This window comes from Dipodomys ordii, unplaced genomic scaffold, assembly GCF_000151885.1.
Source record: "Dipodomys ordii isolate 6190 unplaced genomic scaffold, Dord_2.0 Scaffold245, whole genome shotgun sequence".
In the NCBI taxonomy this organism is placed as follows: Eukaryota; Metazoa; Chordata; class Mammalia; order Rodentia; family Heteromyidae; genus Dipodomys; species Dipodomys ordii.
This window is the reverse complement of record NW_012267461.1, coordinates 293699-321446: the sequence shown is the minus strand read 5'-3', so window position 1 is coordinate 321446 and position 27748 is coordinate 293699. Positions and strand designations below refer to the sequence as shown.

General features: G+C 41.7%; 1 protein-coding gene across 2 annotated transcripts in view; it reads left to right on the top strand.

Annotated features, from left to right (window-relative positions):
- Positions 1 to 27748, top strand: part of Aoah (acyloxyacyl hydrolase (neutrophil)) — a 170734-nt gene that overhangs the window by 31449 nt on the left and 111537 nt on the right. For both annotated transcript variants that reach the window (XM_013036058.1, XM_013036057.1), the window contains exons 3-5: positions 4110 to 4176; positions 8938 to 9037; positions 23927 to 23986. In XM_013036058.1, the coding sequence (XP_012891512.1) occupies positions 4110 to 4176; positions 8938 to 9037; positions 23927 to 23986 (227 nt within the window). The remainder of the gene's footprint in view (positions 1 to 4109; positions 4177 to 8937; positions 9038 to 23926; positions 23987 to 27748) is intronic.

The window sequence follows — 27748 nt, the reverse complement described above, 5'->3', positions numbered from 1 at the left end:
TAGCCCCTGATAACTGCTTATCAGCTTTCTGTCTCTGTAAATTAACTAAATAAATTGAGTTATACAATATTTATTCCTCTCTGACATTTTTTCACTTGCGGTAATGACTTCTTTCACTTAACATGATACACGAATTCATTAATCATTCATATTGTATCACCTCTCAGAACATCGTAGTTTTAATGGCTAAGTAGTATTTCATTATGTAGACGTCAACATGTTATCAGTCTATTTGTTGATGGGCACTGGAATGGCTAGTATAGACAATGCTTCTTTGAAGGTTTGAATGTCAATTAAGTCAAGGTTAAGAAATTAATATAGAATTTCTGGATCCTATGGAAAATATTTCAAGTCTTCCCTCAAAAATGTTTACTATTCCTTCTTACTAGAAAACATCATAATGAGTGTAAAATTGTATGTCATCTTAGTTTGATTTCTATTTTCTCACTGGCTAATGATATTAAGCATGATTTCCCATGCTTATTGGGCATTTAGGATCACTTTTGTTGTTGTTGTGGGTTGTGGAGCCTGAACTCTGGCCTGGGCACTGTCCCTCAGCTCTTCAGCTCAAGGCTAGCGCTCTACCACTTGAGCCACAGCGCCACTTCAAGCTTTTTCTGCTTATGTGGTGCTGAGGAATCGAACCAGGGCCTCATGCATGCAAGGCAGGCACTCTACCACTGAACCACCTTCCCAGCTCTGGGTCACTTTTAGCAATGTAACTATTCACATGGTCAGCACAATTTTTAATTGGACTGCGTCTTTTCATTGTGTTAAAAGTTCATCCGCAAACTGTCATCTTTTTTATAGTCAACTAATTTACTCATTCTTAATTACGCTTGAATCTCTCATTAAACAAAACTAGCCACTAAAGTTCAAAAACCTCCAAACATGTCACATGTCACTTAATTACCAGGGCAAGGCTTCCTGAATGAACTCCCTTGATCTGCCCCAACACAATTTTTTGAGAGTAACTCAATAGGTAACAATCCGTGAAAATTCATCACAATTACAACAAGCAGACCAACTTTATAATAAACTTTCTTTCAAGGATCCAGCATCCATCCTGCCAACAAACTGCTTATTCTGAGGATTAAAAGAAAAAAATACCTCTGGCTATTTTACTTATTTCAACAAAAGAAGTGGGACCAAAGCATTCTTAACCTTAACTTGACTCCTCTTTCTAATTCTTGTCCTAAACTATTGTTTAGCCAGTCACTCTTTGTGATCAGATTTGTCTTGAAATCTTCTAAGGCAACAAAGAGAGTTTAAGTAGGAAGCCATCTTCAGATTAAACAGTACTATTTGTTAAATTCCCCACTGAAACTTTCCTAGAACTGTCAAAACTCAATTCACTAATTTTAAGGTTTGGTTGCTAGACTCTTGATTCTGTCTCACTGGTTTGTATGTCTAGCCTTACTCTAATACCAACATCTCTGGTTATTGTAGCTTTATAGTTTTGAAATTAGGAAATGGCTTCCTTTTTCTTTTTCATGATTGTGGTAACTATTCTGAGTCCCTTAGAGTCCCTCACAAAGGTTTGGATCAGCTGATCTGTTTCTGAAGACAGTTGGGGTTTTGATAGAGATAACTGAATCTGGGGAGCAGTTTGGGAAATGTTAACAACATTAAGCCTGTCGATCAATAAGCACAGGCTGCCGTTCCATTTGTCTAGGTCTAATTTAACTACTTTGGGAAAAGTAGTTTCAAAGCCATTTTTGCACTTAAAACATTTCTAAGTATTCACTTCTTTTGGATGATCTTACAACTGAATTTTTTGTTTCCTGAACTTCACTTTTATTTACTCATTTTTCTTTTACAGGAGTATAACTGATTTTGCATTATTTGTATTTGTATCACTCTGCTAAACTCATTTATTAGTTCTTAATGTGTGTGTGTGAGTGTGTGTGTGTGTGTGTGTGTGTGTGTGTGTGTGTGTTAGCAGTGCTGGGGATTTGTACTAAATGCCTTGTGTTTTCTAGGCATGTATTCTACCACTTGAGAGACATTCCCTCAGCTCTAGTTTGTGTATAAAGCATACACACATGTACACTTACACACCCACACCCATACACATATTGGCAGTACTGGGGTTTCAACTCGGGACCTCACATCTGCTAGGCTAGTATTTTACCATTTTAACTATGCCCACAGACCTGCTCTTGACTTTAGAAACAGAATCTAGTAAACTTTTCTGCCTAGGCTGCCCTTGAACTGTGATCCTCCAGACTGCAGTTTCCTGAGAAGCTAGGATTACAGCAGCACCAGGCTTAACTTTTTAATGGACTCCTTAGGACAGTCTACCTGCAAGACGATGCCATCTGCATGATAGTTTTCTCTCTTTCTATCTGGATGATTTTTTACTTTTTTTTGTTATCCTGGGGAGAGCTTCCAGAATAATGGTAAGTAAAGGTGACAGCAGATAATTCTTTAAGGGAAAACATTGTGTTTTGCCACTGAACACCTGTGGGATTTTGTAGATGACCTTTATCATTTTAAAGAAGCTCATTTCTATTACTACTTTTATTTGGTTTGGGGTTCTTTTATCATGAAGGTATGGTATAATATCTTTTACATCTATTAAATAATGAACATATGACTTGTCCTTTATTGAAGTGGCAAATATGTTAGTTGATTTTAAGATGCATTCTTGATATAAATGCCCCTTGATCACAGTGTTTACATTTTTCTGCATTGCTTTATATTTGGCTTGGTGGTATTTTGCTAAGGACCTTTGCCATTATATTCCATGGGGTTGAAAAAAGATGCTCTGAACTGATAATAATTCTTTATGTTTGTCAGAATTCATCAGAAATGCAGGGCATGGTGGTGCATGCCTATAATATCAGCACTCAGGAAGCTGAGTCACAGGGAGACCCTGTCTTAACCAACAAAACAGAAAACCAGTGAAGCTATCTGGACCTGGACTTTCCTTTGTGAATTTTTGTATCACTGATTTAATCTCTCTACTAGCTATATGTCTACTCAAATTGTCTCTTTATTCTTGAGTCCATTTCAGCACCTTACGTCTTCTATTTCATCTCTAGTAGCTAATTCACTACCATGCAGCTGCCCCTAGAATTCCCTGGTCATTGTTTGCTTCATTAAGGTCAGGAGTACATGGGAATATGCTTCTAACTGCCTATGCTAAGAGCACAGTGTGTTCAAATTCTCACCTTTTCATATAAAATCCAAATGATGTGAATAGATCTATTTCAGTTCACAGTATTTACCATTTATTAAAACAGAAGTGCTGGGGAGATTTCTCAAGTTTCTTTCACTGTTTTCACCACCTCATTTTTGACTCAAATCTGAGACACAAGGTGGCCTCCTAAGTTCTCCTCAGTAGGGTCCATTTCCCCCAGAACAGGACAGCTGTTCCTAACTCATCTCAGGTTCTAAGTCTCTCACCAGAGACTCACACAGTGGAGGAGCAACATGGAGACGGATCTGTCCACAAACCTGTTTTCTCCTAGGACAATAGAGATGTGTGTGTGTGTGTGTGTGTGTGTGTGTGTGTGTGTGTGTGTGTGTCTTTGTTCTCTGATATCAAGGTACTGGAGGAGGACTTGTCACTGCTTTTCTCTTCAGGATAACAGCAAAGCCAACCAGCCAGGGTGAAGTCTTCTCTTGTTAATGAATGCAAGAGAAGAATGTTTCTAACAGATCCGCATCCCAGATTACTCGTCTGAAGTCATGTTCCCTTAGACTTCAACACAATCTACAACATTTAGATATTCTCTTCTGTAATAAAAAAAGATGAGAACCCAAGATCTAACTCTTTTTATAATAAACAGGTAATCTTTAGCAGACATAGGAAAGTGGAACTCACATAAAAATTGGGGTGGAAACATTTTAATAGAGATATCATCTCTAAAATTACAGATGGGTCACTGATTGATCACTCAACTGTAGTTGCTCATAAAGATAATTATTAACTCTTACCTTACACTCATCATAATGAAAGGGGGACATGGATCAAGATGCATTGTGCTCCTAAACTGACATGTTGAATTGAAACGCTTTGTGCAGCCACTTAAAGATTATTAAATATTTTTAATTCATCATGATAAAAGTATATCTGATGTTTCTTTTGTTATTTCTTCTAGAAAAACTGTCCTTGAAAGCCACCTGTCACTTAGTGGTGCACATGTTTGGGCCAGACATCATAAAACTGTGAGTACGACACAGTAAAGGTAAATCTGCTCTGGCTGCTGCAACCTGGGAGGAGGGCGGATTTCAATTCAGCCCTTTTCAAGGATGTGAGCATTTTATTTCATACCTTGTTAATTGTGGAACAGTGAGACCTGGTCCATATAGTTTGCCATTCTAGATAAAATTCTGCTTAAATTACAGTGCAGGAATCCTGCTTAATCCTCTCTAAAGGCCTTTCAAAGGCAATTTCACACATAACACTGACAAGGGACCCAATCCTGTGCTGTTGGTCAGCAGAGTGGTTAGTTGATCCTCTCCCTCCAACCCCTCTCCCTCCTTGGACTCCCTGGCCTCATTCCTCCAGGGAACAAAGATTCAACTTCTTGGCCGTGAAGGAAATGCAAATGAAAACTACGTTGAGAGTTCATCTCAGCCCAGCCAGAACAACCATCACCAAGAAATCAAACATTAACAAATACTGGCAAGAATGTGGGAGAAATAAATTCTTATACACTTTTGGGAGGGAATGTAAATTGGTTTAGCCAAAACGGAAATTTGTGTGGAGATTCCTAAAGAACTACTAAAGGACCCAGCCACATAATCCCTGAGCATATAACCAGAAGAATCAAATACTTGTACTGTCACATTTATCATGGCACTATTCACAATAGACAAGCTATAGAATCAGCCTAGGTACCTATACTGATGAATAGATAAAGAAATTATAATATATATATATATATATACACACACACAATGGAGTTTTATTCAAACATAAAGAATGAAAATAGGTAATTTGTAGGAAAATGAAACTAGAGATCATGTTAAGCAAAATAAGTGAGACCTAAAATACTGGGAAAAGTACTGTGGCTCACACTTGTAATCCTTGCTACTGAAGAGACAGAGATGGAGAGGATCACAGTTTGAGCCACCTCAACAAAAAGTTTGCTTGTAACCAGCTCCCAACTCTGAACCAATGAAACCTGGTAGTAACACATATGTAATCCCAGTTATGAGGGAGTGGCCCAAGCAAGCCTGGCAATAAATAAAAGACCATACTTGTCTAACTGAAGCAAATAAGGCCAGGGCCTTGGCTCTCCTGTTAGAGTTCCTGCCTAGCAAGTTGAAGACCCTGAGATCAAATTTCCACATCAGGTTCACTTGCTTGAGATTGCGTTCTACCTGAAGGCAAAGGAGAATGGGCTCTGCCTGATATGATGGTTTGGCTCTGGTGGGCCAGGATTGTTACAGATGGACTGGAAGCCTTAGGTTAAAAACAGAGATTAAACAGACTCCTATTTATCACTCCCAGTCCCCTAAATACCAGACCCCCCATAAAGATAGCATTCATTAATTAAACAAATGACCCATTAAGTTGAAAACAGATGTGAGAAAACAAGCACCCTCTCCTGATTTACAAGGCCTTGGTAGACATTAGTTGTGTTCATGGGTTTTTATCTGTCACAGACAGCTTGCCCCAGTGCTTGAAAGATTTGGTCTCCTACATTCCCACCATGCCTGCCCCACCCTCCTCCACCCCTGTACAGTAGGAGACACTCAGGATGAATTCAAAGACCTTCTCAGAAAGAGAAGCCATTTTGTTAGCGCCTTCATTAGCTGGAATGCAACTTGGGGACCCACACTCCCAGCCTGAGCATCCTCACAGACACAGCTTGCCTCTATCTATGCAGAATTATGTGACCTGACCGTGTGGGATAAGATACATTTTTCTCTAGTACAAAGTAGATGAGGGTACAAGCAGAAGGGAAAAGGGTGGGCATCAATTCTTAAAGCCCCTTCTGCATTTGAAGGACTGATAGTCCTAGTTTTTAAAAAAAAGAAAAATTATTAGAGAGTTTAAAAGGTGTTTGGATGTTCAATGAGCATGAAAACTGCTACTTGCTCACTGAGTAGGAAGCAAAGGTTTTCATTTGTTGTTTTTACTCTTTCTAAATCTCATTTGCTATTCTGCATGTCTAGGCAAAATATCTCCTCTGGTGGTAGGGGGGGTCTGAGCCTGTGCAGAGTGTGTCAGGGAAATCAGGTGCAGATGAGAGTGAACAGGGAACAAATTCAATGTCTTCTATTCAGGCTTCAGCCCACATGGAGCAAAGGAACTCAGAGATTGACCTGTGGTTGAAGGCAGTCACAGAAACAAAAGCATTGTGACCTGGTTTATAAAAAAGGAAGAACAGGAAGTGGCATTGTGGCTCAAGTGGTAAAGTGCTAGCCTTGAGCTGAAGAGCTGAGGGACAGCACCCAGGCCCAGAGTTCAAGCCCCATGACCAACAAAAAACAAAGAAAGAAAGAAGGAGAAAGAAAGAAAGAAAAGAAAAAGGAAGAGCAGGAAGAGGAGGGGCCGGGAGAGAGACAAGAAGATGGTGGTAGGGTAACAGTAATTGTGATTATGATAGTCCTTGTGATTGCAGGGGCAGATCTCAATAACATAGGACGGACACCATCCTGCAACTCAAGGTCAGGGAGGTATCCAGGCCTACAAAAGAGCTGGAAAACAGGACAAGGAAACCAAGGAACCCAGGCGTCCTCACCCTATATCCCTGGGTTCTGTTCCCTGCTGGCTCGCTTTCCAGACAGTCCATATAGTGGGAAAGGACTTCCCCAGCTCACGATGGTTCCTCTTCTTAGGAGAATATCCCAGACTGAAACTGAAACATGATTATTATTGTTGTTGTCATTGTTATCTCTAAATAGTTGCACATATCCATTTTATGAGCGTAAGACATCTTGATTAGTGAAGCCCCCTCCGTCATTCTGCATCTAGCCCAACTCCACCCACCCTCTCAAGTGACCTGGTTCCATTTTCACATCTGTATATTGAGAATTACGACTATTTATACCCATCATTCCTGTCTCCATTCATCTACCCCACTGCCTTTAAGCTTCACCTACCTCAGACAGAACAAGTTCCAACTTCTTGGCATTCATTTTGTTCAACTATCAGTTGATTGTTCAAATGAGCTACACCATGGGAATCCACTCCTGTGTGTTCCGTGCTCTAGTCAGTTTGACTGTGTATACACATATGGCTTACAATGTATTTTCATATATGTTTATGATTTAGATCTGTCTTCTAGACATGAGAGAAAATATGTTCCAGTGTCTCTCTGAGCATGATTTCCTTTATGCAACATACATTTTTCCAGGTCCATTTGTTTCCCTGCAAATGACATACATTATTCTTTCTGACATACAAATTAAATTCCATTGTGTACCTGCATACTACATTTTTAAAAAACTTACTCATTGGTTGTAGGGCATCTGAACAGTGAAGCAATGAACATGGGTGTATGGGTGTCTTTCTTAAATCCTGACTTGTAATCTTTTTAACGTCAAGTCCAAATTTTCCTTAGAGAGAATCTAATTGGTCAGCTGGCTGGAAGAGCACAGAGTCTAGTTACCCACCATCAATTGTGACCCCAAAATAGTAAATAGAATATTCCAGAAATACAAATCTCATCAGTTTTCATAAGTTTTATTGTGAATAATATTAGAATTTCTCTATTTTTACTAATATGAGTTATTGCTCATCTCTTATGATGCCTAATTTACAAGTTAAACTTTATAATGGGTATGGGTGTACCCATACTATCTGCAATTTCCCACATTTGTTGAAGTAGATTGGAAGTGTCCTGATATAAAATATGGAACTACTGACTACAGATGGTTTTCAGGTATCCACCCCTTGGGAGAAAAGGCAGATAGTTGATGGTCATGTGATCCTGGAAGAAACCTCAAAAGTGTTTTCTATAATTCACCACTGTTCACCCATACCATTCAAGGATTTACCCCAATTGCATTTCCCAGTGGTTTGTGGCTTGTTGTTTTGGTTTAAATAAGTATTGTGCTTGAGTACTTTGCTATTTCATGCAAAGCAGCACATTTAATATGAATTTTTTTTGGTCAGTAAAGTTTTTGGAAGTAACAAAATGGAAATGAACATCAAACTTTTGCTACTGCCCTTCAAACCTAAACACAAATCAAAGTATTTGAACATTTCCCATGACCATCCCCAGTCATAGAAACAAGTGAACTATATTGTGTTTTCTTCCAGAAGAATAAGAAACATGAGCCAGGTGCAGGTAGCTCACGCCTATAATCCCAGCTACTCAGGAGGCTGGGATCTGAGGATTGCAGCTCAAAGCTAGTCCAGATAGACAATTCCAAGAGACCCTTATCTCTAATTAACCAGCAAAAAGTCTGCAGTTGAGGTATGGCTTAAGTGGTAGAGCACCAGCCCCAAGCAAAAACACTAAGTAAGAGCCTAAGGTCCTGAGTTTAAGCCAACATACCAACACCACACACACACACACACACACACACACACACAGAGTATAATATGCTTACTTTAAAGATGAGGACCTAATTTGTGTTATAACTTAGAAAATAATTTAGGTTTTTAAGACTGCATCCTAAATTATGTTGTGCTATAAAGCTCTGTAAATTTCAAAATATTATTCTCATTAAAGGATAGCCCTGTCCATTGTCCCCTCCCCAATTGGCTTTGGGGCTTCCCTTATAGAGAATCTTATAACTCGGAGCTGTGCTGGCCTCTCTCTATCCCCCAGGAGCTTGTTCTAAATGAAGGTAAGATCAAGGTGCAAGGTTATCATCAGCCCCTCCACCAAATGGGGCTCCAGGGTTGGGCTGTGATGAGTTTAGGGCATGAGAGCCCATTCTGGGCATCTACCTTCTTTTGAGATAGCTTCTATTCCTGCTGCCTCAAAGAGCTTACTGGCCTTTGCTCTGCCCATGTCCCTCCAGGCTCGGTACAGCTGTGAATGCAGATGTAGTGTGTCACACACTAGAATTTTGTAAGCAAGCTGCTGGACAACCCCAGTGCCATCTTTACCCGCTTCCCAAGGTGAGTAGGTTCCACTCTGAGCATCAAGAACACCTAGGCCCCAACTAACATCACAAAGCAGTGCTCAGCCTCGTCTGTTCCATGGTTTGGGGACAAGATGGTATTTCCAATTACTCTCAGATTCACCCCTGACCCTTTCCCCAGGCTGTGAACAATGTCTTGACTGTGCAGCTGTCCCGGGCTGGGCTGGCAGTGGGGAACAGAGCTGATCAGCTGAGGAAAGGCTTCATAACCACATACAAACCAAGTGAATCACTCTTACAGGGCTGACCCACTTCACCCCAGGCTGTGCAGGGCTTTTCTAGGAAAAAACTGGATAGTTGATTACCTTAGTTCAAGCTTTATTGTCTTTAATGAATCTATCGGTATAGGAAAGCATTCGTTCACAGCACTATCATTGGAAATCAGCTAGCACATATTGGCTTTAACACATTAAAAAAGTATTAATAAAAATGGTATCTCATAGGATTATTACTATCATTATCATTTAGGGATAGTTGTCCAGAACACCCTGTGTATTATGTTGGGCAACCTTTAATTGGATTGCAATCAGAAAGTAGGATGCCCAAGTGAACACAATTCCCTCCCACACTCCAGACCAACATAGAATATTAAATCTAATTAGGCTTCACAGTAGTGATTTTCACAAGCTTCTCATCAGAAAAGATTTTCCATACTACTTTTCCTGGAATTGTGGGTTGTTATGTTTTTCTGTATATGCTACAGTGGGCTTCTGCTTTAATGATCATTTTCTTTGTACTCATGTTGAAATGAAATCAGTTGTAATAACTTACATCCTAACCAAAGCACACAATTTTGCTGACTAGCAGTATTAAATATCATCAACCCGTCTCCTGAGGCAGGAAGAAAGGAGATAGGTCACCGACTTTGTGCCAACTACATTTCTCCAGTTCTTCCTGAGAAGCTGTGAGTTCCACTACTTTCTGGAAGTGTTAGTTAATTTTTTTAAATTTTTAACTGAGGGGGAAAAAAACCCATGACTCATGTTTAAATGGCAGGTGAATATCGTAGCATTGCCATGGTTGTTTGGTATTACAGAGAGGGAGCGTGTGTGTCATCTCTGTGTAGAACGCCAAGTGTGGTGGTCAGCTTTCATCCCTATGACAAAACTCCTGACAGAAGCAATTTTTTAAAAAAGAGGGAAGGTTTGATCGTTACCTGCAGTTTCAGACCTTTCATTTCCACGGCAACTCTCTTGGTTCCATTTCCAGGCTCCATGGTGAGGAACAGCATGGTGGTGGAAGAGTGGGAGGGGATAAAGCTGCTCATACCAGGTGGCCAGGAAGCAGAGACAGAGACAGAGAGACAGAGACAGAGACAGAAACACAGAGAGACAGAGACAGACTGAGAAGAGGAGCAAGGAGCCCCCCACCGGGCACACCCCTGAGGCTTTCCAGCATCCCCAGGTCACCCATTAAGTTATGAACCCCCACTGAAGGATGAGTCCGCTGACACCCAGGCGCTTCCCCAGCGCTCCACGTCTGGGCCTGCACCCTGGAGAGCCAGGCCCTCAGCTCATGGGCTATGGGGGACAGTTCCCACCCAAAGCACAGCAGCCAGGGATGTAGGCTTTACAAGTTCCATAATGGCATCATGTTGCACATACCATAAACCTACAGCTGTACAGGCTCTCAGAGTGCTCCACTTCAAATTGCCCCCTTTAGTTCTGTACACCCAGATCTTCACTTCCTTGTGTCCCGTGTACAATTCTAATTCACCTTAGCCCTGTGCTGCAGCTGGTGGAGAGCTGGAAGAATTTCCATCTCCAAGTGACTAGCGTGGGCCCCAGCTGTACATCCGTTGTTGTTGGCCTGCTTGCTTCTGCTCCCTCCCCAGCTCCCTTCACTTCCTGAGGGTGAGGGGCTTAAATCTTAAATCTTAAATCCCCCACAGGACCTCTATCTATGCAGATGAGCCTGTTGGTATTGAACCTGGACAGCTTTAGTCTCTTCCGCCTAGAGATTTCCATGACTAGCAGGAATCCTTGTCTACTGACCACTTGTCTGTGGGTCAAGAGGCCACTGTCCATCTTGCTCAGACCCTTTCCCCCCCCCTCCACACACACACAGATGCCATATGCAGGATGCAGGCTTTAGTATTACCCCTTGGTCACAAGTGGGGACTGAGGACTAGAGGGTCAGTATCTGAGCTGTGCCTGCTCTTCTGCTTGCAGGGATGGACTAGGGTTCTTACCACCGAGTCACTGCTTCTGAAACTACCCTAGGTGTCTCTTAGCAACAGCCCACCGAAATCCCACCACCACCAGAAAAGCCCAGTGTTACAATATTATCTGCTCCCCTTTAAATATTTTAAACTGAGTTCTTTGTTCTCAGAGTTTGCGTTACATTGAAGTTGCATCTAATTTGCTGTACCTAATTTGTGACCAGGAAGGAGATCCTGCTCTTAGCTTTTGAGGACATGTTTTTAGATGGTGTATATATACTTTTTCTTCATCTCCATGTCATCCAAGCCATTCTAAAAAGAAACAAAAACATGCAGGGACTGGGAATGTGGCTTAGTGGTAAAGTGGTAGAGTGATAGAGTGCATGAGGCCCTGGGTGTGATTCCTCAGCACCACATAAGCAGAAAAAGGCAGAAGTGGCGCTGTGGCTCAAGTGGTAGAGCACTAGCCTGAGCTGAAGAGCTGAGGGACAAGTGCCCAGGCCCAGAGTTCAGGTCTCACGACCGACAAATCAATCAATCAATCATGCAGGAATTATTATTAAGAATTATCTAGTTACTGAAGGTGGGTTTAATGTATGGATAACAGATGTAAAAAATTTTCCCCCATCAAAAATATTCCACATGACTATCCTAGTGAATACCCCTAAACTGGTCATTATCCTAAAATTCTATCACGTTAGTTTATTTATATAAAATCCTAATTTCATACTTCATCTAAGTGGAATTATACATTATAGAAGGTTCCCAAGTTACAATGGTAGTAGGACTTCTTCTCCTTCTCCTCCTTTTCCTCTCCCTCCTCCTCCTCTCCCTCCTCCTTCTCTTCCTCTTCCTCCTCCTCCCCCTCCTTCTCCTCCTCCCCCTCCTCTTCCTTCTCTTCCTCTTCCTTCCCCTCCCCCTCCTCCTCTTCCTCTCCCTCCTCCTCTTCCTTCTCTTCCTCTTCCTTCCCCTCCCCTTCCTCCTCTTCCTCTCCCTCCTCCTCCTCCTTTCCCTCCTCCTCCTCCTCTTCCTCCTCCTCTTCTTCCTCCTCTTCCTCCTTTTCCTTTTTCTATATACTAGGACGTTGTGTTTGCCAGGCAGGTACTCTACTGCCGATCCTGGTCCCCAGCCATTTTTGCTCTGGGACTCACTATTTGCCCAGCTGGCTTGGACCTCTCTCCTCCTATTTATGCTCCCTGCCATTTATGTACCCTACCACACCCAGCCTTTTCTTTGGGTCTTAAGAACTTTGTTCCTGAGCTGACATTCAACCACAGTCCTCTTGATCTCAGCTTCCCAAATAGCTGAGATTACAGGCATGAGTCACTGTACCCAGCTCTGACTTAGAATTTTTTGACTTACCAATTACACAAAAGCAATATGCATGCACATTCTGAGTTTTAAAGTTTGATCTGTTTTGCGACTGTTGAGTGGAGGCTGCCTCTTTCTTTGAGAATCAGGGCAGTGGCAGTGAATTGTGGCTTCCTGTCAGCCCCAAAGGCACCGGGGCAAACACCAGCGACTCTGTAACACTCGTTGCCAGCATTTGGGGATATGGTGTTTTCAAAGCCCAGCCTGTCTACTGAATACCCATCTGCGTGTGTTCACGAGGCAGTCAACACTGCGTGGTAAAACAGGCTGCATGTGAGACGTAGATGGGTTTGCCCAACTCTAAACTAATGTAAATGTTTTGGCACATGGCGGTAGCAGGGAAAGCTGTATTGACGGGTGGGTTAGGCATAGTGAATGCATTTGCCATCTCATCTCAACTCTCACCTTCTCCATTGGCTTATCCCAAACTCACCCAATAAAATCGTGACTCAGCTCTCCACGACCAACATCAGGTACTTTCCAGTGCTCACAGTGTGCTGATGCTGTTCCAGATGCTTTCTGTTTGTTTCTCCTTTGATTGTATGAAGTAGCTGTTGTTCTTGTGGTCCATGTTTCATAGAGTAAGCTGTTGAAGCCATGCAGATTTCCTTTAAGCCTGTGGTGAGGGAAAGGGAGAGAAGAAGTTGTGTGTGGGGAGACTAAAAGGTCAGGCAGGCATTAGTTTTGTTTAAGACTTTATTGCTGGGGGTGTGGGGGGGAGTATTGGAAATTGCATCCAAGGCCTCTTGTACTTGAGCTACGCTTCCAGCCCTCTTATTACCATATATTAGTTATACAAGTGAGAATTTATATGGCCTTTCCACATATGCATGCAATGCAGCCCAGATTCCCCCCTCCATCTCTTTCCCCCACTGCCCCACCCCACTTCTGAAACAGTTTCAGCTGGCTTCTTCCTTCAGCTTTCACACAAGCATGTAAAGTAGATGGGTCTTGTTTATACTCATCCATCCTCTCCCTTGCTCCTCCCTCTTCCCAGCAGAGCTCGTTTCTACTTTCCTGTCACTCATTTTTTATTGCATTTACATTAGTATGCATTTGTAGTGTGAGAGGGTCTCACTGTGATATTTCCATGGATGCCTGGCGCAATGAACTCTAAACAAATTCACCTCCTCCGCAATTTAGTGTCTATTGATTGTACAGAGGGGGTTTTATTGCTTCCCCTTCCTCTCATCTGTACACAAAACAGAACTGTGATCCTGGTGTGTGTGCGTGTGTGTGTGCATGTGTGTGTGTGTGTGTGTGTGTGTGTGTGTGTGTGTGTCTGTATGCAAATGCCTGACTCTGACACCACAGCTCACAAACCAGAATTGAATACAGTTCCTTCGTGCCTAGCCAATGCCTCTTTAACTCTCTCTTTTGTAGGGTCCAGGTGTGACATGGCAAGTCCACACTTGGGCCTGGGGCACCCTGACTCCTTAGTTTCCTGCTGCTCCCTTCTGGGTACCCAGACTCGAGGTTCTCAGGAAGACCCTTGTAGCTTTGAGCAGCCTCCTCCAAATCTGGGTGTGCTAGTGGGATCTGCTGTATTCACAACGACTTGGCACACTGGCTCACTCAGGTCTGACTCCATCCCCCACAGAGCCATCTTAAAAGAACGCATAGTCACTGAGGGCTTTCCTTTTCTTCAGTGCTCGGAGGCCTCCAGGCAGTGGGAAAAATGACTATCTTAGGAAAGCAACCAGACTTGAAAGTAGCTTTTTCCTTGGCAAATCCAATTTGGACAGAGACCAGCTCTCGGGTGCTAGATGTTTACAAATTTGTGTAGGAGTGGAGAAGTCAGGGGTCTCTGAAAGCCTAAATCACAGGAAGCTGTCAGACATGGGTCGCATCAGGAAAGAATAAGCTTGAACTGAACCTGCATATCAATAACATGACCTCCAACAATGTCTTGTTCCCACTGGGAAATAAACAATCTGACCTCAGAAATTTAGTTTTGTTTTCTAAATATCAGGAGTCAAAAAAAACCTCTAGCATCTGTCTTTTTTTTTGAGGGGGGTTCGGTCGTGGGGCCTGAACTCTGGGCCTGGGCGCTGTCCCTCAGCTCTTCAGCTCAAGACTAGCGCTCTACCACTTGAGCCATAGCGCCACTTCCAGCTTTTTTCTTTTTGCTTATGTGGTGCTGAGGAATTGAACCCAGGGCCTCAGGCATGCAAGGCAAGCCCTCAAAACCACTGAGTCACCTTCCCAGTCCCTAGCATCTGTCTTAATACAGGGTCTTAGTTCATTCCAAGTTGTCAGGGTGTTGGGGGGGGGGAATTACAGCGGAGAGGAAACTGACATTTTTCTCAGATTTGTTAAGCAGGCAATTGTATTCTCCTCTGAATACTGCACTTAGTCTTGTGAGCTCAAACATGCCCTCAAATATGCTATCATCTAGACTTCCCCTTGCTCTATTTCTCTTAATAGGCTTTCCATTTTGCAGTGATTTCAGATTTACAAAAAGTCACAAGATTGCTACAGAGAATGGACATTTTTCCTGAGCTCAATTTCCTGATATTGACATCTTAACATGCTCAGAACCAAGGAAACCAACATTGCTATTTCCTATACATTGTAGCTAATGTGTATACATGGTGTATTTGCATTTGATAGGTTGAGTAGTAATCTAATTAGAGATGAGTATGGGTATTGGAGATACCAATCCCCAATCCTAGCTATTCCAGAAGCAGAGATTGAGAAGACTAGTTTAAGGCAAGCCTAGCAATGAGACCTCATCTCAACCAATAGGCAGGAATCGCTGTATACACGTGTCATCCCAACTGTAGAGGAAGTTGATCCATACAGTAAGATCACTGATCCAGGCCAATCTAACAAAAGTCTGTGAGACCCTATCTCAACAGAGACACCATCTCAACAGAGACACCATTGGAAATTCTTTTGGCTCTGCTGCTGTGTTCTTTGATAGGATTCCATCATTATATTTTAAGTACTTCTTTCCTTTCTGGCACTATCAGATGACCCAAGTACATATTATCATGTTGTGTTTTTATTTTCATTAAATCAACCATTTCCCCTGGGAGCTTTCTTTCCTTTTATTGGAGACTGGGTATTTATTGCTCCTGGGGTATCATTGCTTTTAAACCTTTTTAATAAAGAACAATATGAAAAATGTACATGCAACCCATAGACACCTCCATGTCTACTATTATTTGTGCATCCATCTTACATGTGTGTATGCACATGGGTAGGTATAGACACAAGTTCATAACATGCGTTCAAATTTAACCTAGATGTTTATCATTCCTTACAGTGAAATTAATCTTAAATGAGCTAATGGTAAATCACAAAGAATAGGACTGTATCTGGGTGATTTTATGTATAACTTGTAATCTAAAAGGCAGAAAGGTAAATATTAATACACATGACTAGCAAAGTAACCCACAAAAACAAACAAACAAAAACTGTCCAAAACACAAATGCCAAACTAGAAAAATGTTTTTGCAAAGTAATGCCCAAAGAATTATTTTCTCTATGATTCAAAGAACTTTTAAAAAGCAAAAACTTTTTTTTAATTTAATTTTATTTTATTTGTGAACATACTGTACAGAGGGGTTACAATTGCATGGGCAGGATAATGCGTACATTTCTTACCAAGCATTGCAGCCTCCTCCTTTGTTTACCCTTCACATCACTTCCCAGCCTCCCCCCATCCCAATCCTTCTCCTTCCCCCCACCCCCAACCCCCCCACCCCCGCACCGACGTTGTAAAGCTCGTTTTGGACATGACAACTTGTACTTCTCATTGTAAAAGCAAAAACTTTTTAAATATTTTTTATTGTAAAGATACCGGACAGAGAAGTTACAAGGCAACTATCTGTCTCTCGAGAACATGAAATTTTTTTCCTCCAGAGCTCAAGTAAAGCTAATGACTTTAATGAATGTGAAGAACTCTAAAAGATCCTTTGAAGTACAAAGTTTTAATCAGTGGTCTTCAGCATCCACTCTTAGCCCTCTTCTTCACCTAATTATCACCCACTTGAGAGCTCAGATTGGAAATTATTTCCTCTAAGTTCTTCCTCCTAGGTGAAGCCAAGATTCTGCTCTAGTCTTTGGACTCCATTCCTCTAGCACTTCTTACAATTGTATTAAATACTTATAAAAGTATTATTTAATGTGTGCCTCCCCGTTGGGTATAAAGTCCATGAGAGCATAGATTGTCTGGCTGTTTTATTTCTCAAATGTGGTATTATTCCCTGCAATTTCCCTAAGAACCTGGCACACCCCTCTGCATCTATTAATTGTTCAATAAGTATTTGTTGAATGAATAATATAGAAAGAATAGTACCTTTCCTTATTCCCCACAAATAATCCATATCTTAAACTCCAAGACCTATAAATGTGTTATCTAACAAGGCAAAAGGAAATCTGGGGATTTGATTTAGATAAGGAGATTATCTGGGATTATCTGTGAGTGTCTAATATAATCTCAAGAGTTCTTACAACACAGGGCTAAAGGTAAGGTGTCAACCTTCTGGTTCCATTGGCAAGACTCAAATCTTTTTCCTTGTTTCTGCCCTTAGCATTTACTTAGTTGAGTTCTTATAAGAGGCAAGCTTTGAGTTGAGAATGGTGGTGCATGCCTGTAGCCCCAAGTACTAGGAGATAGAGGTAGGAATGCTGACTTTGAGGTTAACCAATGTGAAGGGATTGGCTAACCTCAAGAGGGATAGAGATAAGGCTCAAGTAGTAGCCCCTATGCCCAGCATATGGAAGGTCCTGAGTTCACTACCCAGTACTGCACTGAAATAAAATAAAATAATACAAAAACAAAACAAAAAGCAAATTTTAGGATCAGAGTGAGAAGAAAATACCACAAAGTGATGGAACCATCAACTAAGGAAACACTAAGGCAATAATTTGCTCCTTTATTAAACAACAAACAAACAAAAATGATAGCCACTAAGAACACAGTAAAAAGTCTACAATCTAGAAGGGGCCCTCATCAGAAAATGACCAGGCTGGCACCTTGAATCTGACCAAACATGTGATTACTGAGGGTAACCTGTGCATGCTGGGAAACGCCTCTCCCATGAGTGAGACCTGAATGCTTCCAGGTATGCTCAGATTAGTATTATAACTAGCTAAGTTTACTCTGTGTTGCCTAAAACAACGGTTCAGAGTGATCTGGTGGCTCTGGCTGCCTTTCAGTAAGTTTCCTTATATTTTAGCAGAAACAAAAAAGAGAACCACTTTGAAGCTGTGTTAGCAGTTCTTAAAGTGGACAGCAGATTTCTCTCCCATTAGTGTAGGAGTTTTCCTCTAAGGTAGACAAAAGATAACAACAGAAATAGCAAGATCAATATGGAACCCACCTCAGTAGATGAGTGGATCAAGAAAATATGGTATATACAATGGAATTCTATGCTTTCATCAGAAAGAATGGCAATGTCCCATTTGTTAAGAAATGGAAAGACTTGAAAAAAATCATATTAAGTGAAGTTATTCAGTCCCAAAGAAATTTACGTCCCATGGTTTCCCTTATTTGCAATAATTAGTGTCATTTAAGATAATCTTATCAGATGAGCTGAAAAGCTCAAAAACCACGTACAAATGACCTTATAAGATGATGCTAAATGAATTGAACCTAAAGATATGGACACAAGAGGTCTGTCTTTATTGTTATTGTTTTAAATGTGCCATGTGATTTTATTAGTTGTTGTTGTTTCCTTTGTATGTTCTTTCCCCATGGCATATCCCCTGTTGTCACTGTACTCAATTTTGGTAGCCTGTATCTTGTATATACATATGTCTAATCTGGGAAGGGGAGGGGGAATAACAAAATGCTGAAACAAGGACATGGGATGACCCATTGCAACAAGGATACTCACAGGACAGTATATTGGAAACAAACTTTACAACTTCAGGTGGTGAGGTGGGGTGATAGGAGTGTGGGAGGTGGGAGAGGGATGGGATAGTGGGTAACAAGAAAGGGAAAGAGTAACAAGGATTGACAAGTAATGTACTCATTGGCTTACTCATGTAACTGTAACCCCTCCGTACAACATCTTAACAATAAAATTTAAAAAAAAGAAAGAAAGAAAGAACCCCTTCAGTTAAAAAAAGAGAAAGAAATAGCAAGATCAAATATGCTAATGACACTAACAGCTATGCAATGCCAAATTAGCCTAGAAGAAAGAAAAAAATGTGGCCAATGATAAAATATATATGAAGAGACATTCAGCAGTTAAAGAAAATTTGTTTGAAAAGAGAAGCCTTTTGCCTTTGCTTTTTTTTTTAATCCCTGAAAAAGAAAATATCATGAACTTGACTTCATTTTTTCCATTTAACTTAAACATAAATGCCACCAGGGCTGGAAAATATCAGAACCTGAAAATCAAATTGTGCTTTGATAGAGCTAAATCCTGGGTATTAGAAAATAGCCACTCTAAGATGCTGTAGAGCACAGATACAAAAATAGACCAGCAAATTCCACCCAAAGGCCAGATATGCCAATACTTGATTTAAAAAACGTATAAGCAGTGGAAATTTTTGCTTTTGTCTTGATTTAATAGGCTTAATGCCCTTTGTCTGTACTAGAAAACTGGACATGGTGCTGTGGTTCAAGTGGTAGAGCGCTTGCCTTGAGCTGAAGAGCTCAGGGTCAACACCCAAGCCCAGAGTTCAAGCCCCACAACTGACAAAAGAAAAAAAAAAGAAAAAGCTTTCATGGGAACCCATCACTGCGGTCAAGAGAGCGAAGTAGGCACAAAGCACTTTCTGTACATTGCTAATCTCTATTGCTGTCATTGATAACAAAGATCTTGATCTCAACTAAAAATTACTGACTAGTTAAACTCATGCCTACAGTACTGTTTTTTCTTCCTTCCTTTATACCTAAGAGTCCCAGACATCTTTCAAATGTCAGACATGATGGACAAACTAGGGAATGTGTCCAATTTAACAAGACTCTTCCTAAACTATCAGGGTACATGATACCAAGTCCCCAAAGAATTCTTGTATATCATTTTCCTCATATGCTTCCCACCCTAACCAATAAGCCTGAATGCATTTCCTTAGAAGCTTTGAGTGTTTGAGAAATCCAAAAGATGTCATTTCTACACAGTGGCTTAAGGCCTCAAATATGTGAATGTGTCCCATAGCTTTTACAGAGGAGAATTTATTTCTCAGATTTCCCATATTTTTTTTGCCAATCCTAGGGTTTGAACTCTGGGCCTGAGCTTCATTTGCTCAAGGCTAGCACTCTACCACTTGAGCCACAGCACCACTTCTGGCTGTTTTTGTTTATGTGGTACTGAGGAATCAAACCCATGGCTTCAGGTGTGCTAGGCAAACACTCTACCACTAGGCCACATTCCCAGCCCCCACATATTTTTTTAAAACTTAGAACAAAAATAAGTTTTCCCTTTTTCATGTTTTTATTGTAGAAATACTGTACAGAGGGGTTACAGTTACATGAGTATGGTAATGAGTACATGTCCTATAGAGCATTGTTACCTTCTCCTTCGTTTTTCTCCTATCATCCCTTCCTACCCCATCTTCCCAACTCCTCTCCCCCCCAAATTGTAAAGTTCATTTTCAATGTAGTGTCTTGTACATCTCATTGTTACAATGGGTCAACCTGTATCCTTATTTCACCTTTTTGCTATTTCCTTTCCCCTCCCCAAATTAGAAAAATCTATATACAAGATGTAGGGCACTGACATCAAATACAGTGAAAATGGGTTATACCATGGGGGAAGAACATAGAAAAAAAATCACATACCACATTTTAAATATGTCAAAAACAATAGCAAGCAAGAAAAAAGCAATTGTGTCCCTATCATTTCACTTAACATCACCTTATATGGTCATATGTGCATAGCTTTTGACCTTTTCTGCTTCTCCTAGACATATACTAGTTATTGCAAATAAGGGAAACCATGGGACCTTCTTTGGGCCTGGCTTACTTCACTTAATATAATTTTTTCCAAGTCTTTCCATTTCCTAACAAATGGGGCAATGTCATTCTTTCTGATGGAGGCATAGAATTCCATTGAGTATATATACCATATTTTCTTGATCCATTCATCTACTGAGGGGCATCTGGGTTGGTTCCATATCTTAGCTATGGTAAATAATGCTGCAATAAACATAGTTGTGCTGGTAGCTTTAGTGTGGTCTTGTTTGTGATAATTTGGGTAAATGCCCAAAGGTGGGATTGCTGGGTCATAGGGGAGCTCTATGTGGAGTCTTTTGAGGAACCTCCATACTGCTTTCCAAAGTGGTTGAACAAGTTTACACTCCCACCAACAATGCAGTGGGGTTCCCTTTTGGCCACATCCCCTCCAGCACCTGTTATTAGATTTCTTGATTATAGCCATTCTAACGGGGGTGAGAACCTCAATGTTGTTTTGATTTGCATTTCTTTTATGGCTAGAGAAGTTGAGCATTTCTTCATGTGTCTACTGGCCATTCTTATTTCTTCTTCAGAGAAGTTTCTCTTTTTTGGGGGTGGGGGGGGTCCAGTCATGGGGCCTGAACTCTAGGCCTGGACGCTGTCCCTCAGCTCTTCAGCTCAAAGCTAGTGCTCTACCACTTGAGTCATAGCGCCACTTCGGCTTTTATCCTTTTGCTTATGTGGTGCTGAGGAATTGAACCCAGAGCCTCATGGATGCAAGGCAAGCGCTCTACCCCTGAGCCACCTTCCCAACTCCAGGGAAGTTTCTCTTTAAATCTTTAGCCCACTTATTTATCTGGCAGTTGTTTCTTTGAGGATTTATTGTAGGGGGATATAGTTTTTTGAGTTCTAAGTATATTCTTTACCATACCTATTAGCATCTTCATGAACAGGGCAAAGAGCATGGATCATCTGCCAAAGAAGTCTAAATTACACCTGGATCATGTGCTTATTGACTCTGTGACTTATGGCAAGTCATTTATTTACTCTAAGCTTCAGTTTACCTCATCTGTAAAAAAGGAAGACTAGTCTCTATAACTTAACATATTGTATGCTGTATTCTAATTATAGTTTACTGCAGGTCTTCACTCCCCAGATTATAAAGACTATGTCCCTAGCAAACAAGTTATGGCAAAACATAGAATATATACTCAGTAAATGATTTGTGGAATGAATAAATGGAATGAATGACCACATGAGGAAATGGCTGATAGAAAGAATGTCTCTTTCTCTTTTCATTATCAGTCATACAGTTGCTGCCATGAAATTTCCAGCCAGATGTTTGTCTTCTTGACACACACAGTGAGCTCCCTGTCTTGATCATCTTAGCTTTTGTATCAAACCATCCTTGCCCTCTGGGAGCCATGCTTGCTATTTTCCAAGGTCTTGGCAAAAGCTCCTGAGTCATAATCTCTTGCTTGGATTAAAATGTCAGGTTTACTTCATTCTTGGAAAATTGTGTGGCTTGGTGGCAAAGTGGCTGAGGTCTCAAAACTTGAGTATCAATCTTATCTGTCTGCTGAGGAGCCCTGGTTAAATTGGATCATCTTTCTGGCTCTCAATTTCTCATTTCATTTATATGTTGCATATATTTCTTCTCAGAGCAGCTTCAGAATACTGAGAAAAGAGCATAATTTGTGTAGGTTGTTGTGGTAATTATTGGAATTTTTCCAGTTGTGTATTAGTAACACCACAACCTAAAATAAAAGTGCCAATTATTATAATCATTAATGTCTAGATCCAGGGTCTACCCTCATAGTCTAGAAACTCCATTTTCTTATTAAGGACACTATAGAGGAGAAGAAAGCACCACAATTCTGAAGCCTGAAAGCTCCAGGTTTAGCAAAGCATGAGATTCGCTCCCTTCCCCCAACTGTGAAATCCCAGCTGAGCCACCTTGTCTCTGGGAACACTTGATGTAAAGCGGGGAGATTGTAAACTTTCTGGGATTGATGAGAGATTGAACTCACATTGCAAGGCCTCTGAGAGGCCCTATGGGAAGCAAACCGTTTCCTTCATGTTTCCCTGTGCTCCTAGCACCTACACATAGCTATTCCACATCTGGAGTCAAATCATGAACTTATTCATGCAACCCTGAACCCAAGGACATCTCAATGATCCTTGTCTTTGTGATTACAGTTATCTTAAATCAGCCAGGTGAGGACTTTCCTTGGGTAGTGCTCAAAAGTGGGGCCAGGAGTGGCTTCTGGAACTTTCTTCCACTCCTTCACTTTTTCACTGGATACAGTCTCTGCTATTTTTTCAGTCTTATATGAAACCCAGCAGCAGGAAGTTCATCACCAATGCTATCCAGAGTCACCAGGCAGGCCTCACCAGGGTGAAGCCATGGGTGCCACAGTGGCCCTAGCAGCAAATGCGATCTGAGGGTTCTCTTCCCCTCTCTGTAGCACTACAATTCACCTGCCCCCCAGTCTCAGGTCTTCTGGTGCCTTCCCCTAGGATCCCTTCCCTTAGTGCACAGTAATGTGCTGAAAACCAAGCAGCCCCCCTGTGCATTTCATATGGCCCAAACCATGTCTTCCAGAAGGGCTTCAGGCTTCCCATTGTCCTCCTCCCCTTTCCAGTGGAAGCCCAGGTTTTCCTGCTGGTCGTTGTAACTGGAATTTGGAAGTAGGCCCTGAGTCACAGCATGAGTTGGGATCCTTGTCCATTCCCTTGTGTGCTCTGACCCCCTCTGTGGGGGATGGATGGGGTTGGGGTGCTTCTTTGTAGTCCCAGCCCCCACTCCTTACCTACCTCTCCCCCTCTCCATCCCATCCCATCACCTGGCCTCTTGCAAACATTTAAACAAAGTGGTCCTTAATCCATTATTACCAACTGCAATTAGTAATGATGAGTAATTCTTTATATTTGCAATGTACATACACATGGAAGATGCTCTCAGGCAAGGAGGGGAGGCTGTGGGTGTGAATGAAATGGAATTTGTGCTCAAATGGCAGTGACCGGCCTTTCCTTGGTGCTGGGATAGAGGCCACTAGAGCCTGTGGTGGACAGCCTTCTGCTGGTGGGGCTCAGACAGAGGACAGGTTACCCAGGGGCATCAGAGGAACACAGCTGTCACCAAGCAAAAGTGCAGAATCTACCTCTGGTAGAATTGAATCATAGAACATCAAACTTGTGTCTCAACTTTTCTGCATCCCCATTTCCTAGGACATCTATACCATGCTCATATCTTTGAGGGCTATTATAATGATGAAACAAAACAATATTTTCAAAGCATTTGGCTCATAGTTATAACAAAGGCACCTACTCACACGACATTGCCCTCTTATGGATTATCACCAATTTGTGAGATGATTTATTTTTTGTAGACTTTATAATAATCCCGACTTTAAGGAAAAGAACTTATAAAGATTGAGCATGAAATATAATGTCACCTAACGTTGCTTTTGTAGGAGCCATGGGAATTCACACTAGAGAAGGCAAGAGAAATTGTCAAGAAACCATCTCCTGTGGTAAGCAATGCATGGGTGGGAGTCCAACCCTTTTCTTCTTGTGCTGGCCTCTCACCAGCTCCGTTCTGACAACCCCAGAAGTCAGGGACTGCCCTGGACACAAGCCCACCACATGCGATAAGAACATGAACTCCTTTCTACTTCCTTCACCTGCCTTCTTTCTCTAGCAGGCCATTTCAACCCCAGCGCTGCTGATATGGGGGCCAGATAACCCGTTTGTAGGGACTGTCATACGCTTTACAGTGCCCACCAGTATCCCTCCTCTCTACCCAGGAGATGCAAGCAGCACCCTCTATCCCTCCCTATAAAGATGCCTACTCTCCATGCCACTGTCCAGTGTCCTCTGGGGTTTAAGATCACCCATCGCTGAGGACCACCTCTGTGTAGGAGCCATTTCTGGAAGAGGTGGTAGCCTCCCACTTGACAACTTTCTAAAATGGGACCTCAGACAAGGTGCTTGCTTTCTCTGAGCTTCAATTGTCCTGATTGGGGGACAGAAAGCCAGACAGTCCTCTAGTGGAAGGACTAAAAGTTGGCACATACAAAGAACCTGTGTCATACCTGGGGTTTACCAAGGAGTCAGTAAAGGACCCATCATCACTATAGGTCTCCCCTGATTTGTCCTCTTTGTGCAACCACTTCTATTCAACAGATTGGAGACACTTAGTTCAGCTACCTCACTGCAGAGTTAAGTGTTTGACTGAGCCTCAGTTCAATTCAGTGCCAGTTGGAAAGGAAGCAGGAAGGTAGAGCTTGAAAGGCCAGCACTGTCTCCTGTGCTGGAGACCTGGAAGTAAGGAAATATTCAACAGCCAGAAAGGGTAGAGAGCTTGTCCTTGGCCTCTGTTAGCTGGCCTCCTCATCGCACAGGGCATTGAAGGTATTTATGGATTTGCAACACTAAAAAAAAAAAAGAAGGGAGGAAATCATTTCTGTCAAGGCTTACTAGATTTAGGAAACAAAAATCTGAACTGTAGATAAACAATTAATCGTTTTGTAACATAAATGTATCCCGTATTTTTAGCTGGCAGCTCTCGGGGGAGTCATATGAATTTTGATGTACAAGGTGGATTCATGTTAAATGGCAATGCATAGGCATTATACATAATTGATTAATCAATCACAAAGTCGGCTCCACCAATCATTATTTAATTCAGTGCATAATTAAAGGCTGACAGTTGCCAGCTCAGCTAATCTGCTTAAATTGTTGGCTAAGCAATTGAAACATCACAAGAAACCTTTGACCACTGCCTTCAACTCTGAGCAGAAACTGAGAACAATAGAAATTTGTCTCTTATTCCTCTCGATGTGGGTCTAAGACTTATGTTCAAGTATTATTTATTTCACTAGCACAAATCCCTAGGCATTAACTCAAATACCAATTAAGATTTTTTTAAAAATTTCTGTCACCAGAATTGAAAGCTTACTTTGTAAGGCAGAATTCCAATAATTACTTGCAAGAAGCAAAAAAAAAATCCTACTGAACAATTCAACAATAAAAAATTCCCAGAACCCTTCCCCAATTATTTATCCTGCAGATTACAACTAGCAAGGAAAAAAATCAGAAAATGCAAATGAGCTTTGAAAATTGCTCAGAGAATATTGGCTGTAAGGATTTCCACCTTAGCAGCTCATATATAGCTGCAGACCTAGAAAGTATCACGTAGTAGGTTGTGTATCTTTTCAGCACAGCTTTGCGGACTGTGAGGATCCAGACAGGAGAAAAATGTTGCATTACTGAAGCAAAGCAACCATTCCAGCAAATGGACTGGATTTTAAGGAGGCCCCAAGTAGCTCCTCAAAGGCTTTTAATGGATTGAGGAGCAGGCTGTCTCCAAACACTTATACTACCTCAACTATGGAATCACCACCTTTGTAAAATAGATTGAGTACTTTCCTTCTCAAGTTCATCTATAGCTAAGATGGAGGCTCAGCAATGCACTCACTCAGCATACTTAGTAAATGAGAAAGGCATCATTTATTAGAGAGCTAGTTATTTCCAAGTCCTATCCTCTATGTCACTAGCTCTTTGACTAGGCCTCCACAGGGTTGAACCTCTGAGGATAACTTTCATAACACAGACTATGTGGATACCAAATCTCACAGGACACAGCCCATACAGTCACCCAGAGGGCCCTGATCACACATCTATTTGCTCAATAATCATCTAGGAAGATAATGAAAATTGTTGATGTCCAAATTCCAGCTGGAGCAGTTAAACCTAGGTAATGGAGTTTCATGAAGAATGATTCAGTGTCAGGTTGGCTGTGTACAGAAAAGTGGCTACTCTCTCCCTTTGAACTTCCATGTATGCTATTTCCTCCTCTCCCTTATTAAAACCCTGTGGCTATCCTGCACATCTGGGGGCAGAGGACAGGACACAAGTGGAAGCTGGCTAAATAGATTGCAGATTCATGAAGATGTTGCATGATATCTGCCCTCAGGGGCAGCCCAGACACTTCCCTCTTCCCTAAGGCTGACAAATGCATTATTTTAAATCCATCCCTGAGTTATTACCGACCTACATTTTGTCTCTGTCTAGTAAAGTTCAAATTGGAAAGGGAGGGGAGAGGGGAGGGCTGGCAGGTGTGCCAGCCAGGACTTCCACAGTGTGGCCAGGGATCCATCTCAGCTCTCTTTGCAAGTAAATTGTCTGGAGATGGGAGGATGGCTTGACAATAATTGTCTTTCCCATTCTACATGCTGAAAAGATCGGGTAATCAAAAGCCCCATCTAAACACAGGGGATCTGGCGCCTCCCTGTGTGGGCTACATCACCTGTCTTCCATTCCCTAGCCCCAGCTTCTGCGCAGTGAACAGCAGCAGCAGCTGTGGCCTTCAGGCTGGGGTTTCTCGGGGAACAGCTGTGCAATTATAAAATTGAATTCTATTGTATCTCTTGTATAGTCATTATAAGACTGTTCTTATAATTTTTATGCATTGGTTCTCATCAGTGTTAAAATCCTCATTGTCATTAGAATAATTAGACAAAGGCTTTCAGACTAAAGTAAATATTAAAAAGAAGAAGAATTCAAATTCAGCCTGACTTTAGACTCTGGGTCTTTAGAATATGTCTGTATGCCCAAGCTGCTATTAGCATTTTACACAGTTTCACGCTGGTATTTGTTTCATAGTGTGTCTAAAGTCCTGATCTCAATCAGACTCAGAGTCTTTGAATTCAACCTACTAAACAGCCCCCTTTCCACTGGTACTTCCTTCCATCCCATTTTATATCATGATTCCCAGACTATGGTAATTCTCCCGCTCCCCGCCAGCTCAGGCAGGGCAAATCTTGGCAAAATCCAGAGACAGATTTCTGTTACTGGCAACTAATGGGGAATGGATAACACAAGGGCAAGGATGGTGCACCCAACAAAGACTCAATGATTACCAGCCCCAAATGGCAGTAGTGTCAGGGTTAGAAACTTGTCTATTATTGTTGCTGTTGTTATTTTATTATTAAGAAGTTGTACAAAGAAGGCTACAACTCTGTAAGCCAGGTTATGAGGACAATGCTCCTTGGTCAGTGTCACCCCTTCCTTCATCTCCCCCATTTTCCCACTCCTGGTCCCTACCCTCAAATTCTACTTAATGTACATAATATACATTGAATAGAATGGCTGTCCTTGCTCACCCTCCCTCCCTCCATTCTTTTTTTTTTTTTTTTTTGGTCCAGTCGTGAGGCCTGAACTCTGGGTCTGGGCGCTGACCCTCAGCTCTTCAGCTCAAGGATAGCGCTCTAGCACTTGAGCCACAGCGCCAC